The following is a 14,988-nucleotide window of genomic DNA, read 5'->3' as shown; positions in this document are numbered from 1 at the left end:
AAGACTTCTGATGCCTATTCCTAGTACTAATGCCCTTACAAAATAGTCATGAAGCAAAAAAAAATAAGTAAGAATGATTGGTATTGTGAGTGAAGAAGACAAACTTACTGAATTGACAGATATGTTCATAATAATTAGACTCTGGCATTGCTGTTATAGTCACCAAGGGACAGCTGTTTCCAGACAGGGTTTCACATAACACATCTTTTCGAAAATAGATTTGCTGAGGATTGTGTGCTGATTCCAGTTTTTGAAGATGCATCTTAATAAAAATTTAAAAGCAAAGTATATAATCATTTAAAAACTCCCTATGATAAACAGAAATAAATGCATCCAGATCTTGAACATAACTAAAAGTGAATCAGATTCCTAATCCGTTCTCCGGGGATTAGGGTCCAGATGCAGTTAAATATCAGTATTTGGGAACTTGAGAAAGGGGATAGATACAGTTTGGATACCCTTAATAGTGCGATATAACCAGTGGGGTCAGCGGCAGCAGCCTGTAAATAAGCACATTAGTATTTCTGTAGCAAAGCATATGAAGAGTCACGCTAAGTAGAATCAATATTCTAAATAAGCTCACATCAATTCAGGCCAGGCTTTGCCTGCCAAATGGGTTATGAAAATGCTTTTGGTTTCCAAAGGCTTCTGAATGTTGAAATTTTGTGACTATAGATCTGTTAACGGCAACCTAAAATATGGAGAATGAATATTATGCAGCACAAATTTTTTAACAATCTTTCCTGATCTCAAGATTAATAAAGGCTCATTGTAAAATGTCTGGAAGACACAGAAAGTACAAGAAAAAATTTTAAACACCCATAATTGAATCACCTAGATTACTACTAACAAATGCCAATATATATAAACAAAACTGTAATTACATGTAAGACTTTTTATAATCTGATTTTATCATTTAATAATTTATACATTCACATTGATATTCAAAATTATAAATATTATGCCATATCATTAAACATGTTGACTATATGTCTTTTGAAAACACAAGTTTTAATGGTTTTAGTATATGATCACACCAAAAATAAATTGTTCAATCCCTTATTTTAAAGATACTTAGTTGCTTTCCAAACTTTTGCCTATGTTCATTCACATAATCGTGATTTACCATGTGGTCACTATTTCCGGGCTAGAAACTGTGCCAGGCATTGGGGATACAACAATGAATAAATGGTCCCTACCCTAGAGAAAATATACAGTGCTATGAGAGCTTGAAATAAAGGGAAGGGAGCCTCGCAGAGTCTGGGCAGGGAGGAAAGGTCTTCTAGAAAAAAAATTACATTTAAAGTGAGATCCAAAGGATGAGTGAAATGGATATAAAGTGCACTGTAGGCAGAAGCAAAGCATACAGGAAGACCATGAAATAAGAAAAAAGAAGGACATTTCAAAGAACTGAAGAAGATTCATTATAGCTAGACCAGAAAGGGTAAGAAATCGAGAATTTAACACAGAAGGAAGGGCCCGGTAGACCAGTCCTTCCCAAAGCGTAGTATTTGGTAATTAAGATAACTAAGTGGTATGTGGATAACCTTGAAAAAAATTTTAATAGATATGTATTTTACTGTGAATTAGAAAAAAGTTTAGCACATTAAACCTGTAATTCCACAGATATTAACTTAGGATGAGGATAATCTTTAAACAGTGAATTACTTTAAAGTCTATTTAAAAATAAATATTAAGTAAGTAACAGTTCAAACAGTATGAAGAAATGGCCCAAACTGTGCAAAATAGTGGAGAAATGACTGAATGAGCTACGGTAAGAATTTTAGACTTCATACAAATGGCAAGAGAAATCACTAAGGAACTTTAAGGAGCAGATTTATATGATTAGATTTGCCATCAAAGAGCCCTCTTGCTACAGTGTGATAAAACAGTGATGAAGAGGAAAGGGGATACAAGTGAATTTGGGGACACCAGTTAGAAAGAGGTTGGCATAAGTCCAGGTGAGAAACAATGGTCATGCGTGGAAAAGGTCGTGGTAGTGGGACTGGAAGAAAGTAGGGGCATTTAAAATATACTAAAAAGGTAACATCAGTAAAGGACAGTAACAAATACCATGTAAATAACAACACTATATTTCCGATGCTATGTTATTCAGCACAGAAACATATCGGTTTATACCTTTACTGTAGGTTGGAACCTTACTAAAATAAAGTGAGCCTCATTTAATGTTCTCGGCCTTGACATTTCTTCTGCTCTATGGACTATGTTTTTCTCTCATGTTCTCCTCTCTCATAATTTGGAAGCTTGTTTCTAATCATAGTGTTCCAATTCCTTTCTGGGTAAATTGATCATACGAAGCTTCATGATCCTTGATCATTAGGACAGACATTCTGTTCTGAGTATAAATCTGCCATGCTAATTACTTGAATTTTTTGTTTTACAACGCAAATAATCAAACAATCTCAAAAGAACCCACAAAACAACTCTTATACCCCATATTCTAAGCAATCTGGATCTAGGACTCCATATGAAACCATTAGAAGAAAGGAATTCACAACAGAAAAACTTAAATTGCATATACATTTTCTACTGTTACATTTTCTGTGAGAGTCAATGCTTTTCATTAAACAAGTAGAAATCTCACCTAGTTAAAATTTATAAATTGTGATTTGTAGATTTCTACCCAAAGTGGAAAGTAAAAATCATGTCATATTTCCATAGTATTTCTATTAAATAAAAATGAAGACTACATTCCCATTTTACTTTAATGATTTCAACAAATATTGTATTATTTTCTGAAGTCATCAACCCTGAATCTTTTTCTTATCTTATTTAGATATTTAATTAAAGCAATTTTTCTTCAATTATCTGACACATACACATACAACACAATAATGGTCACAGTACAACTTAATGAGTTCTCACCTGTAAAGTTGAATACGTATATGGATAGTGATAAGCAAAATAGCACACATCATCTTTATGTGGAAAAATGACAGTGAATGTAATTGTATAGTAGGATTTTCCCTTTTGCCCACCTGCAGCAATTGAACTTCTTGAGAAGTGATTTCTGCAACAGAAATGCATGTTTATTCCATCCACACCAAAATTCTGATTTTTCTTGCTACTTTAGTAAACAGAACTTCAGAAAAAAAAAAGAAAACCCATGGTTTGTAAAAAAGTTTAACTTAAATACTCTTAAAAATTAGACTTGGGGGACTTCCCTGGTGGGCTAGTGGTACAGAATCTGCCTTACAATGCAGGGGACGCAGGTTTGATCCCTGGTCACGGAACTAAGATCCCACATGCCGTGGGGCAACTAAGCCCGCGTGTCCTAACTACTGATCTCACGTGCTTCAACTAGAGAGCCTGAGTACCGCAAACTACAGAGCCCACGCGCTCTGGAGCCCGCTTACCACAACTAGAAAGAAGCCTGAGTGCCACAGTGAAAGATCCCGCGTGCTGCAACTAAGACCTGATGCAGCCAAAAATAAATTAAATAAATAATAAATAAATCTCTAAAAAAAATCAGTATGTTGTTTAAAACAAAAATTAGACTTGGTACTAAAAAAGCAGTTAATTGCTATCAGCCAACATCATGACTTTCCACTTCTGGATTTACTAATTAAATAGAGCTACTACTCTATACATCAACAGAAGTTTTAGACCCCCATTCTTTGATAGGCATACACATTACTGGATCCAGGCAGTGATCACCAATGGCTGCTACAACCATTGGATGAAAGGCTGACGGATCAGACGACAATACCTGAATTCACTGATCAATTTTAAAATTACAAAAGAAGAAATAACCAGAGATGATATATTTCCTAATATGATGCAACAGGAATTCCCTGCACCATCTATGAAGTACTCTTGTCAAAAATGAAACCTGAAACTGATAAAGCTTCTACATCTAACTATGAGTTGATAGGAGATTGGTGAGATAGAAGAATTCATTAACACCACAGGAATGCAATCAGCAAAATCCACAATGCGGAAAATCCTGCATGACAAATGATCTAATTTCTTCAATAAATAAAGGAGAAATTTAAAAATAGAGAAGAAGGAAGCCTATAAATTAAGAGACTTAAAGGACATACGTGTGATCCCTTGCTTGGTCTGATTTAAACAAACCAACTATAAAGTAACATTTATGAGACAAGTAAGTCCGAACATTGACTGGATATTTTATCATATTAAGGAATTTTCTTAGGTGTGACAATGGCCTTGTGGTTAGATTGTCTTAAATATGTATCTCAAAAAGACAAAGACCTTTGAAGTATTTATGGATAAAATATATCTGGAAAAAAATAAGGATAAAATATGTCTTAAAAAATTCAGTGTGGAGGTAGGGGTGAAAGTATAGCTAAAATGAAACCATGTGTTGATAATTGTTGAAACTCAGTGATGAATACATGGGGCCTCATTATTCTATTATCCGCTTTTGTAAATGTTTGGAGATTTCCATAATAAAAAGTTTTTAAACCTACATATTACTTTCCAGACTTTAAATATCATTGAGATATGATGACCTAAAGATGCTTTGGTCTATCAACTTCATTTCTAAAATTCCAAATCACCTTGTATTATTTAAGCCATGAACTGAAGAAAAGCCATGGCCTACAGATTACTTATTCATGCACACGGACATTCAAGGTAGATCACAACCTTAGAACCACCCTGGGATCAGACCTTCTAATATAATCTTATAAAAATCAAGCTTGCTATTAATGAAAATAAAAGAACCCTGACGTAAAAGAATGGTAGAGTCTTCATTAACTTAGCCACTACATCTTGAATAGATACTCAATGACAAGGTGCTAAGAGTTGAGGAAAATGCAAAATAAGGTCCGGAAGTAGATCCTGCCAACTCTTTCACTCCAAAAGCTTAACATCTAATTGTGGAGGTATTTATGTCACCACATTACAGCTACATGGCATTTTATAGGTTATATTCACTCACATACTCGTGGAAAGTAGTTTTATTCTCATTTTACAGATGAGACAAACAAGTATCAAAGGACAGTGCAAAAATAGTAGTTTTTAATCCCCACTATCTGATTTCAAGCTTGAGGAAAGCAACTAGAACAGTGCTTGTTACATAGAAAGTGGTTAATAAATATCTGTTGAATTGGCCTGAATTCCAATTCCAGATCTGGAAGTAGCCAAAAGAAAAAATAAAAACTAAACAAACAAAAATCCTTGCCATCACTCCTTACATAAAAAAAGAAAAACCACCTGAGATGCTATGACGATTCACTTTACAGTGTGAAAAAGAAAAGCATTCATTGATTGATGATTTCTATTGTGCAAAAGAAAAAGCATGAAAGAAATACTTTTTGAAAAACATTGTTTCACCCTTTAACAATTTAAATCATTCTGCCAAAATCTAACCAAGCACTTCCCAGATAATCACTGCTCCACTCCAACTTATAAGAGATAAATGATAAAGTATATTTATATTAGCCTACCATTAAAAGAAATATGAAATTCATTCAGGTGAAGAAGAATTACATATAACCTTATGCTTCTTTCTCTCATTTATTTACTATTTATTTTGCTAATAAAATGGGGAAAACCCTACTGAGATTAATTCCAAGGAACGATTTCTTTCTTAGAAAGCAGTAGCACTTAAGATCTAGGTTTTTCCAAAACCCTATCTAAACCATTAAAAACAGTTTAATTTTAGAATTCTTCTTCTTCTAACGGATAAAACTAAAAGAGAAGGAACATTAGTGCTAGTTAAGCACAATATAAAATATAAAAAGTCAAAATCCACTAAACAGAAATGCCAGGATTAAGATTAATAACAGAGAAAAACAGGGATGTCAAGTGCATTCAATAGTGGATAGAAGAATGTATTACATGCAGAAACAGTAAACATGGGAAGCAAGGCATATGATAATCCTAGATCACTTAGTCATGAATTGAAGAATAATCCAATTATTCCACTGAAGCAATAAATGATTTCTAGCACTTATTTTAACTTGATAAATAGATCACCTATTTGAAGTCAAAGTTGAACTGTGAAAGCAGGAGTAATGTAATTGTGGAATACATCTCCAAGTAAAATATTTTGGAAGTTAAAATGAGGTAAACATTTGTGTGCAGAAGAGAAAAGAATTACACTTAATATCACCAGAATAATAAAAAAAAACACTGTAAATTATTTCCTAGAGTTTCTAATTTCAGTCTTACTCAATGAAGTTTCCAGAGTTTTAAAGCTAAAAAAGTTGAGAACACATCTAAGTGGGGGAGGCAAGATTTGGACCTAAGTCTGTCATCTGTCTACAAAACACGTTTTATTTCCACTAAATATACCCCCATAATGGATCTCAAATTTTTTAAAACTCTGTTGGAAGTAATACTAAACCATATCACCAAGTTCAAAGAACAAAATAACTTTTTATCTTTGAACTGAAATAAGATGAATTAATATTTCCTTCTGTAAACTGATGTCCTATTACTGTCAGAATACTTACTTATAGTAACAAATGTCAGTCCCCACACGAATCCACCATGGTCTAGCATTTAACGCTTCCTGAACCGAATACATGAGTGGTTGCATACCTTTGACAGAGAGAAAAAAAAGAGAAAATTCTTTTCAGAATTTTTGAGTTAAAAATTAATCTTGCCGTTGTAGAAAGCACCAAACATTCAGAAAAGCTAAAAGAAAATACATTTTGGTTTTTCAGTATGCACTTAAAAAATCTGAGATCTTTCTTTAAAATCTCCTAAATCAATCAATGATATGTTTCATTTCTAGTTTTAACTAAAATGGAGTTACAACTTCAATGAGTGAAAAGTCATTAAACATTTTTCTATTATCTTTTCTATATTAGATCAATTATATACATTATAATTATAATGTATAATTATATATATTAAAATTATATATATGTAATACATATTACACTAAAAATTATACATATATTCCTTATAACAAGTGAAAGAGACAAAAATATATATTAAATTAAGTATGATCACCCCTCTAACTCTCCATAGATTCCCATCTATACCAAGGTAAGGAAAACAATGCCACTAAAATGGCATGACTGTTTTCTTCCTCAGCCTTCTCCATACAAATGGGTGTTTATAGCATGGAGAAGGAGAGAAGGGATGAGGAGGAAGAGGGACTGTTAACAAAAACAGAATTAAATATATAGTATATTTTCTTAGGTAGTTTTAGAAATATACTTTCCACATGCACTTTAAAGTCATTTTAAAGGTTTCTAGGTTTCTAACCGGAATTAATGAAATTCATATGTTAATTTTGGAAAGGTTGACAATTTTTACTGAGATCTCGTTCAACTTTCATTTCTTCATTTTCTTGCTACAGAACCATTATGTTAAACTTATCTCTGAGTATTTTTATTAGTCTTTAATAGTCTCTTGGGTTTTCTAGGCATACAAATCATATCATTTGTAACTTAAAATATTTTATCTCCTCTTTTAGTATTTATAACAGTTACTTTATTTTCTACTTTTATTATATTTAGAGAAATGAAACCACCTCAAAAATGATTCTGAATATAGTGGTAAGAATAAAACACTGTCTTGATAATTTCAATCAAAATACTTTGCCATTCAATGCAATTATTTGCCTATTGTTTTTTAACAAATCAACTTTATCTTATTTAAATAATAGAAAGAGCTAACACTGAATAATTTCTATGTGCCAGAGACTGCTCTAAGCATTTTTACATACGTTAAGTCATTAAATCCTCACAACAACCCTCTGTGGTAGGTGCTATGATTATTCCTATAACTGGAGCAGTTTCTCCCATAATTCTTATTACATTTAAGTGTTTTTAATCATTTCATTAAATGCCTTTTCAGCATCCAGTAACAGAATCACATGGCTTTTCTCCTTTGGCCTCTTGATGCAATAAATAGATAGATTTCCTATTGTGAACTATCCTTGCATTCCAAGAAAATGCTATTCTTTTACTCCTGTATGATTAAATTAGCTAAATCTCATTTAGAATTTCTGTATTTAAAAATTGGTCTTTAAAAACAAATTACCTTTACCAAGCATTGGTATAATATTATACTAGCTTCAGAAAAACATATTAAAACGCTGCCCATCACTTATTAGAATAAAAGTAAAATCTATTTTTTTAGAAGTAAATATAATTTAGCTGGAATATCATCTTGATATGGTGACTGATAAATACATTTTTTATTTCCTTTTCAACAGTTACAGTCTGTTCAGAATCTTTACTTTTTTCAATCAATTCCAGTATTTCTATGTTTTGTCTATCTCTATCTCATTATTTTCGGCATTTTAAAAAATTCTCTATCCTTTTGGTTTTATTTTTTGTTTTTCTAATATCTTGAGTACTTATTTTTTGAGTACTTAAAAACGGAGTACTTGAGCAATAACTTATTTTCAGTCTTTTTTTATTTTAAATAATGCAGTTATTAAAGGCATTCAACTTTCCTCCAAATACCAGTTTAGCTATGTCCCATAGGTCTATAAAGTGTTCTCCTTTGCTATACTTTCTAGATCAGAGCCATCCAACTAAACTTCCTGCCAGAATGGAAATGTTCGATATCTGCACTGTCCAATGTGGCAGCCACTAGGCATGTGTGGCTATTAAGCACAGGAAACAAGCCTAGTGCCACTAAAGAACTGAATTTTAAATTCTCACAATAACTGTCTTCTAATCAGGTTGTAATTCTCGGAGCTTTTGGTCTACCTATGTGGGTGCCATGTGGTTATGGCTGTTGTATTGTATAAGAGGTTAGTGTTCTGCATAGCAAATGAAACCATCAACAAAATGAAACAGCAACCTAACAAATGGGAGAAAATATTTGCAAATCATATATCTGATAAAGGGTTAATATCCAAAATATATGAAAAACTCATACAACTCAATAGCAAAAAAACACACAATCTAATTGTAAAGTGGACAGAGGATCTGAACAGACATTTTCCAAAGAAGATATACAGATGGACAACATGTACATGAAAAGGTACTCAACATCACTAATCATCAGGAAAATGCAAATCAAAACCACCATGAGATATCACCTCATACCTGCTAGAATGGCTATTATCAAAAAGACAGAAAATAATAAGCATTGGTGAGACTGTAGAGAAAAGAGAACCCTTGTGCACCGTTGCTGGGAATGTAAATTGGTGGAGTCACTATGGAAAACAGTATGAAGGTTCCTCAAAAAATTAAAAATAGAACTACTGTTTGATCCAGCAGTTCTACTCCTGGGTATTTACCCTAAAAAACTAATTCAAAAAGATATGCACCGCTCCCCACATGCTCATTGCACCATTACTTACAATAGCCAACACATGGAAGCAACTTAAATATCCACTGATAAGTGAATGGATAAAGAAGATGTGGTATGTATATAATGTATGTATGAGTGTGTGTGTATATGTGTGTGTACATAGTGGAATGTTATTTAGCCATAAAAAAGGAATCCTTGCTATTTGCAACAACATGGACAGGCCTTGAGGGCATTATGCTAATAAGTAAGACAGAGAAAGACGAATACTGTATGATCTTGCATATGTGTGGAATCTTAAAAAAAACAAAAACCCAAACTCATAGATACAGAGAACAGAATGGTGGCTGCCATAGGCAGGGGCTGGAGGGGTTGGTAAAGTGGTCAAAAGGTATGAACTTCAGGTTATAAAACAACTAAGTCATGGTGATATAATGTACAGCATGGTAACTATAGTTCATAATACTACAGTGTGTATTTGCAAGTGGCTCAGAGAATAGATCTTAAGAATTCTCATCACAAGAAAAATAAAGTGTAGTGATGGATGTTAACTAGACTTACTGTAGTGATCACTTCACAATATATACAAACATTGAATCATTATGTTGCACACCTGAAACTAACACAATGCTATATGTCAATTATATCTCAATGGGGGGGGAGATTTGCAATTATTATAGCATCTTCAAGGACTGCAACTTGTAAATACACAATATCCAGTCAGCGCTTTTAACCCTGAATTATTCTTTGTCTGACATTATTAATATTACCACTTTTCCTTTATTTGCATTTACCTAGTTTATCTCTGCCCAATCGTTTCTTTCAACTTTACTTTATCATTTAATTAATAAACACACACACACATATTCTCTGACCCTACAAATTGTATAATTTTTGATATCTGATTTTTGAGGACATTTTGGCTCATTCATAGTCAGTAATGGCAGACAAACATTTCATTTCATTCCTTCCATCTTACTTTCTTTCTACTATTCATTAATTTTTTTTTCCTTCTTTACAACTTATTTCACTTGCTTGGTTACATTTTTCCACATTTCCTTTTCTTCTTCTATCATTTGAAAGCTTTCTTTTGTGTTTCTCAATTCTATTTCCCATCCTAATAGTTATGATTAACTGATATTTCTCTAGTATACTATTATCATATTAAATAACTAAGCAATCCCATCAAGACACATTAGCTTTCACTTCTCCCATATCACCCCTTTTAGAACATTTTCACTTAACACATTTTATAAATTTCAAGTCTTCCATCTTGAGATCTTTTTCCTCATTTATTTTTCTCAGAGGGGGTTCAGGGTAGCAGGTTTTCTGAATTCTACATATACACAAACATGCAGTTTGTTGGCCGTGACAAACAAATGACAGATTTTGCAAAAGACATTTGGCGCTCCTCTAGCTTCTAGCACCACAGATGAGAGTCCAACACTAAACTAATTTTTTCACACGCAGAACAACATAGTGATCAAGAGCATGCAGTCTGTAACCAGACTACCTGGGTTTGAATTCCCACTTTACCACATGCCACATGCATGATCCTGGTCAGATTACTAAACCACTCATGCCCCCTTTTTCTCTTCTGTGGATAACAACCATGCTAGGTTGGTTTGTTGTGTGGATTAAGAGTATCACATGTGTTAGCACTTAAAGAAGGCCTGGAACATGATAAATTTTCAATAAACATTAGCTGCTGTTATTATCAATATTATTTAAGTACTGTAACCAGTTCTTTTAAAGTGGAAGTATGTTAAGATTTTCTCTTTATATCTGAAACTCAGGTATTTCACTGATACGTATAAAAGATTCCTGTCTTCCTTATTTCTTCCTAGGAGTCAGTGAGGCATTTCAATCCGAAACTTCAACCTCTTCCAGGCACACAAAACTCATAATAATGGTTAATTATAGCAAGGTGGAACAAGGTTCAGGCTGAAGTCAAAGGGCATAAAAGATTTATCTGAAGTGTTCTAATTTTATAAAAGACAATGTATTCTCTTATTACTTTTAAAATGATGGTTAATTCTGGTCACAGTGAAGGGAGCTATATTTGGAAATTCTGACTATAATGAAAACCATCTTAACAAAATAGGTTGCCCCAGTAAGAATAAATCAAATGAGGTAACTCAGATTGAATAAATCACAGTCTACTCAACCTGATACAGAAAGGCCATATTTGAGTAACTGATTTAATCATTAGCCAAAGGATAAACTTTTACGTGTATAAAATAAATACATGAAGAACTGTCAAGCCTGTCACTTGAATACAGACAATCAAAATATTAAACTGCCGGAGTGAAACCAACATCCAATGGCAATAGCCTCTAATAATATCTATGTAAAGGCTTAAGTTGTGCTGAGTACATGCTCAGTAACAAGTGCAGATGCAATGAAAGACAAGGTGTTTTAGGCCCTAATCATCAAATGTATTGTGAATCACAGACCCAAAATTTTCAAGTTGAAGCTAACACCATCGTTTAACAGATGAGGGGGAGCTTGAATAACCTGAAGGTACCTATCACAAGCTGCATATATGTTATCAGTAACTGTACAGAGAAAAAAACACATGCTTCTGATATGGCTGGTATCATAGCAGAGCCATACTAAAAACAGGAAGATGAGATTCTTGGCCTGGAGGGTAATGGTAGCCACTTTAATCAGAATCACTCCACACATCCTCACCAAGAACAAATAAATAAATTCAACAAGTAGCACAAATAAAAACTACACACGCCCAGGCCTTCGGCATTACTGGAAGACAGAATATAACAGACTTCAAGTTGCCTTTATGCAGAAAAATGGGCAAAGATATACCACAGAAGTGGAAACAATAAAGGAGGGATTGAAATCATGAGCTCAAAGTAGATTGCAGGCTAAAAAATACTAAGTGACACGAAGAAGGAATTTTATGAAGTCACAATTCACAGTGAAAATATAGCAAGACGTAATATCTATGCACCAGATAAGACCAACCTCTTATATAAGGCAGAAACTAGAGGAAATACAGGAGAAGTATTAGAAACATACTACTGATAGCAGATGCTAACACTCCACTCTCAGTACAAGTCAGACTGATTAAACAAAAATTAAGAATATTTATATAAGTCTAAATACCATAATAAGGCAAATCTTATATAGATATGTTGAACACTGTATCCTGATAGTAGAGAATATACCTTCTTCTAAGAGCATGTGGAACATTCACAAAAATTGACTATATATTAGGTCAAAAGGAAATGTCAGTTCCATAAAAGAGAAATATTACAAACAAAACTCTCTGATCACCATGTAATAAAACTAAAAATTAAAATCAAAATGAAAAACAAAACAAAAAGGGAGGATACCCATGCAGAGGCAAGGGAGACAGGTTGACTTGGGTGTCAGATCTTGAAAGGGGTGAGGAGGGCATCTGCCCGAAAGTGCAAAGGACAGACTGTTATGTACACTGGAACTGATCAAATAAATAAATATATTAAGAATAGTAGAAGCCAAAATTCTCCATGTTGGAGAAGGAAGTTGTAAATATGGAAAGAAAACTAGAATAAATCCTGTGCAAGTGAAGGTATCAGTGTAACTTCATGGAGATACTGTGTGTGTGCTTATGTGTGTGTTTGTGTATAACATGCACACACAAAAATAAACATACACATACGTATAACTTACTACCAATGAAAATTTCTATATAAACGCTTGTATATACAAATACATATTCCCTAGCTCTGTCCATGGACAGGTCCAATAACAATGTACACACTATGCATACAGATCTTATTTTAAAAATACCATTCTCCAAACCAGGGCTCTTTGAAGAAATGACTGTTGAAAGGCAAGATGAGCCCTGAGCATCCTGTGCCAAAAAGCAAGGACACCTATAAAGAATGACGGGGACATGTCAAAAGAACACACAATGCAGCATGAAGAGATCCCAATGGCCAAATCCTGGGCAATTTAAACATCAAATAATGATAGCAACAAATTACAACCCACTGAGTAAAACAGTAACCAATTCTACACTGATATTAACATGTAAAATACTTACTAACTACAAAGAGAAAAAAGGTAACTTTACAATGGAAAAGTCTGGCAGACACCAACTTAATCAAGTGAATAAATTATTACTATCAGTAATAAAACAAAATCCTGGGTCACCAAAACACAATGTCACTTCTGTGATGTTCCTCCCGAAGATGCCTAACTTAAATCAAATCATGAGGAACATAAGACAACTCCAAACTGAGAACCATTCTACAAAATAAGTGCTATAATTTTCAGAAGTGTCAAGGTCATGAACATTAAAGACTGCAAAACTGTTCCTGACTAAAATAGTCTAAAGAGACTTGACAACTAATTTACAACATGTGGTTTGAGCTGAATCCTTGTGCTATTAAGGTCATTAATGAGAAAATAGGTGAAACTTAAATGGGGGGGGGGCTCTAAGGATTAGATGGGATTCATATATCAATGATAATTTCCTGATGTTGATAGCTATCCCATAGTTACATAGAAAAATGCCATGTTTGCACAAAATACACTGAAAGTGTTCTAGGGTGATGGGGCATCACTTTCGAAGCCCAACATGTAGATAAAGGGTATAACTTTTCTGTAAGTTTGAAATTATTTCAAAAACATATTTAGAAAACGATGATCATAAACTGAACTACCGTCTTCTTGACATATATTTTGTGCGTGGCATTTTATGTTCCTAATAGGATCTTCATAGTTCATTCATCCATTGCCTCATTTACTTAATAACTATTTACTGAACATCTACTAAATGCCTTACTATAAATAACAGTGGTCAGCAACAGATACTGTCCCTGATCTTGTGGAATATACAAACAATTTGCGGGGAGGGGCACATAGAGAGGAAAGGTATTAATCAGCCCCATACAAAAACAACATAAAACTGTGAAGAGCGCCCTAAAAGGAAAAAATTACAAGCAACATTTATCAAGGGGACTAAGCCAGTCTGGGGAGTCAGGGAAGATTTCTTTAGTCAAGAAATAGCTCAACTTCCAAGTATGGAATTAACTAATGTGAGCAAGGTGGGAATGCTACAGAATTGACTCCAAAATGCTATTTTGTTGCCTGGTTCCACATATGTTCAATTTATATAAGAGAGTGGTTAAAAATCTTCATATATCTGGAAGATATGGGGGAGGAAGGGCAGGGGGAGAAAGAGGGAGCTTGTGACTAAAGCTCTAAGTTACTAAAACGCAAGACTGCCATCTAGTGGTAATTTGAGCAAACCCCTCTCAGGTAAGGGGGGGGCCAAGAAGGGGGAGGGAGTGACGGATTACAACAGATATATCAGTAGTATATAGTGATATAAATTCTCATATACAAATTTACAAGTAAGATCATTCATTGTGAGAAAACTAAGAAAACTAATATTTAATAGAATCACCTAAAAATTCTCCAAGAAAAGGGCAACTGGTGAAACAAAAGAAACTATAATTCTGCTCTTTCTTGAGGGACACTGACAAAGAACAAGACCTCTATTGGGCACATCTGCTAGAAGAACCGACATTTAAATACTTCCCCAAGCAGCATGTCCCAATTGGGGAAAATTTTTTTTTTACAATTTCCTAATTAATATTATTTCCTGACTTCAATCATGCATGGCAATTAAATAGATTCTTCCCGCTGAAGGTGTTTCCACTGCAAATATCTTCAGTCATCATTACATCCCTGAAGTGAATTCAATATGAATCTCATGACAATTAACATTAACCACATAGTTGGTTATCATTTCTTAAAATG

General features: G+C 33.6%; 1 protein-coding gene across 4 annotated transcripts in view; it reads right to left on the bottom strand.

Moving 5' to 3' along the window:
- Nucleotides 1-14,988, bottom strand: part of AGTPBP1 (ATP/GTP binding protein 1) — a 172,356-nt gene that overhangs the window by 37,563 nt on the left and 119,805 nt on the right. For all 4 annotated transcript variants that reach the window (XM_029203528.1, XM_029203531.1, XM_029203530.1 and 1 more), the window contains 3 exons: nt 6,447-6,534; nt 2,887-3,031; nt 109-262 (listed from right to left, as the gene is read on the bottom strand). In XM_029203528.1, the coding sequence (XP_029059361.1) occupies nt 109-262; nt 2,887-3,031; nt 6,447-6,534 (387 nt within the window). The remainder of the gene's footprint in view (nt 1-108; nt 263-2,886; nt 3,032-6,446; nt 6,535-14,988) is intronic.

This window comes from Monodon monoceros, unplaced genomic scaffold, assembly GCF_005190385.1.
Source record: "Monodon monoceros isolate NGI ecotype Baffin Bay Population unplaced genomic scaffold, NGI_Narwhal_1 Super_Scaffold_5, whole genome shotgun sequence".
NCBI lineage: Eukaryota > Metazoa > Chordata > Mammalia > Artiodactyla > Monodontidae > Monodon > Monodon monoceros.
The sequence above is the reverse complement of the archived record's forward strand: the minus strand, read 5'-3'. Positions and strand labels throughout refer to the sequence as shown.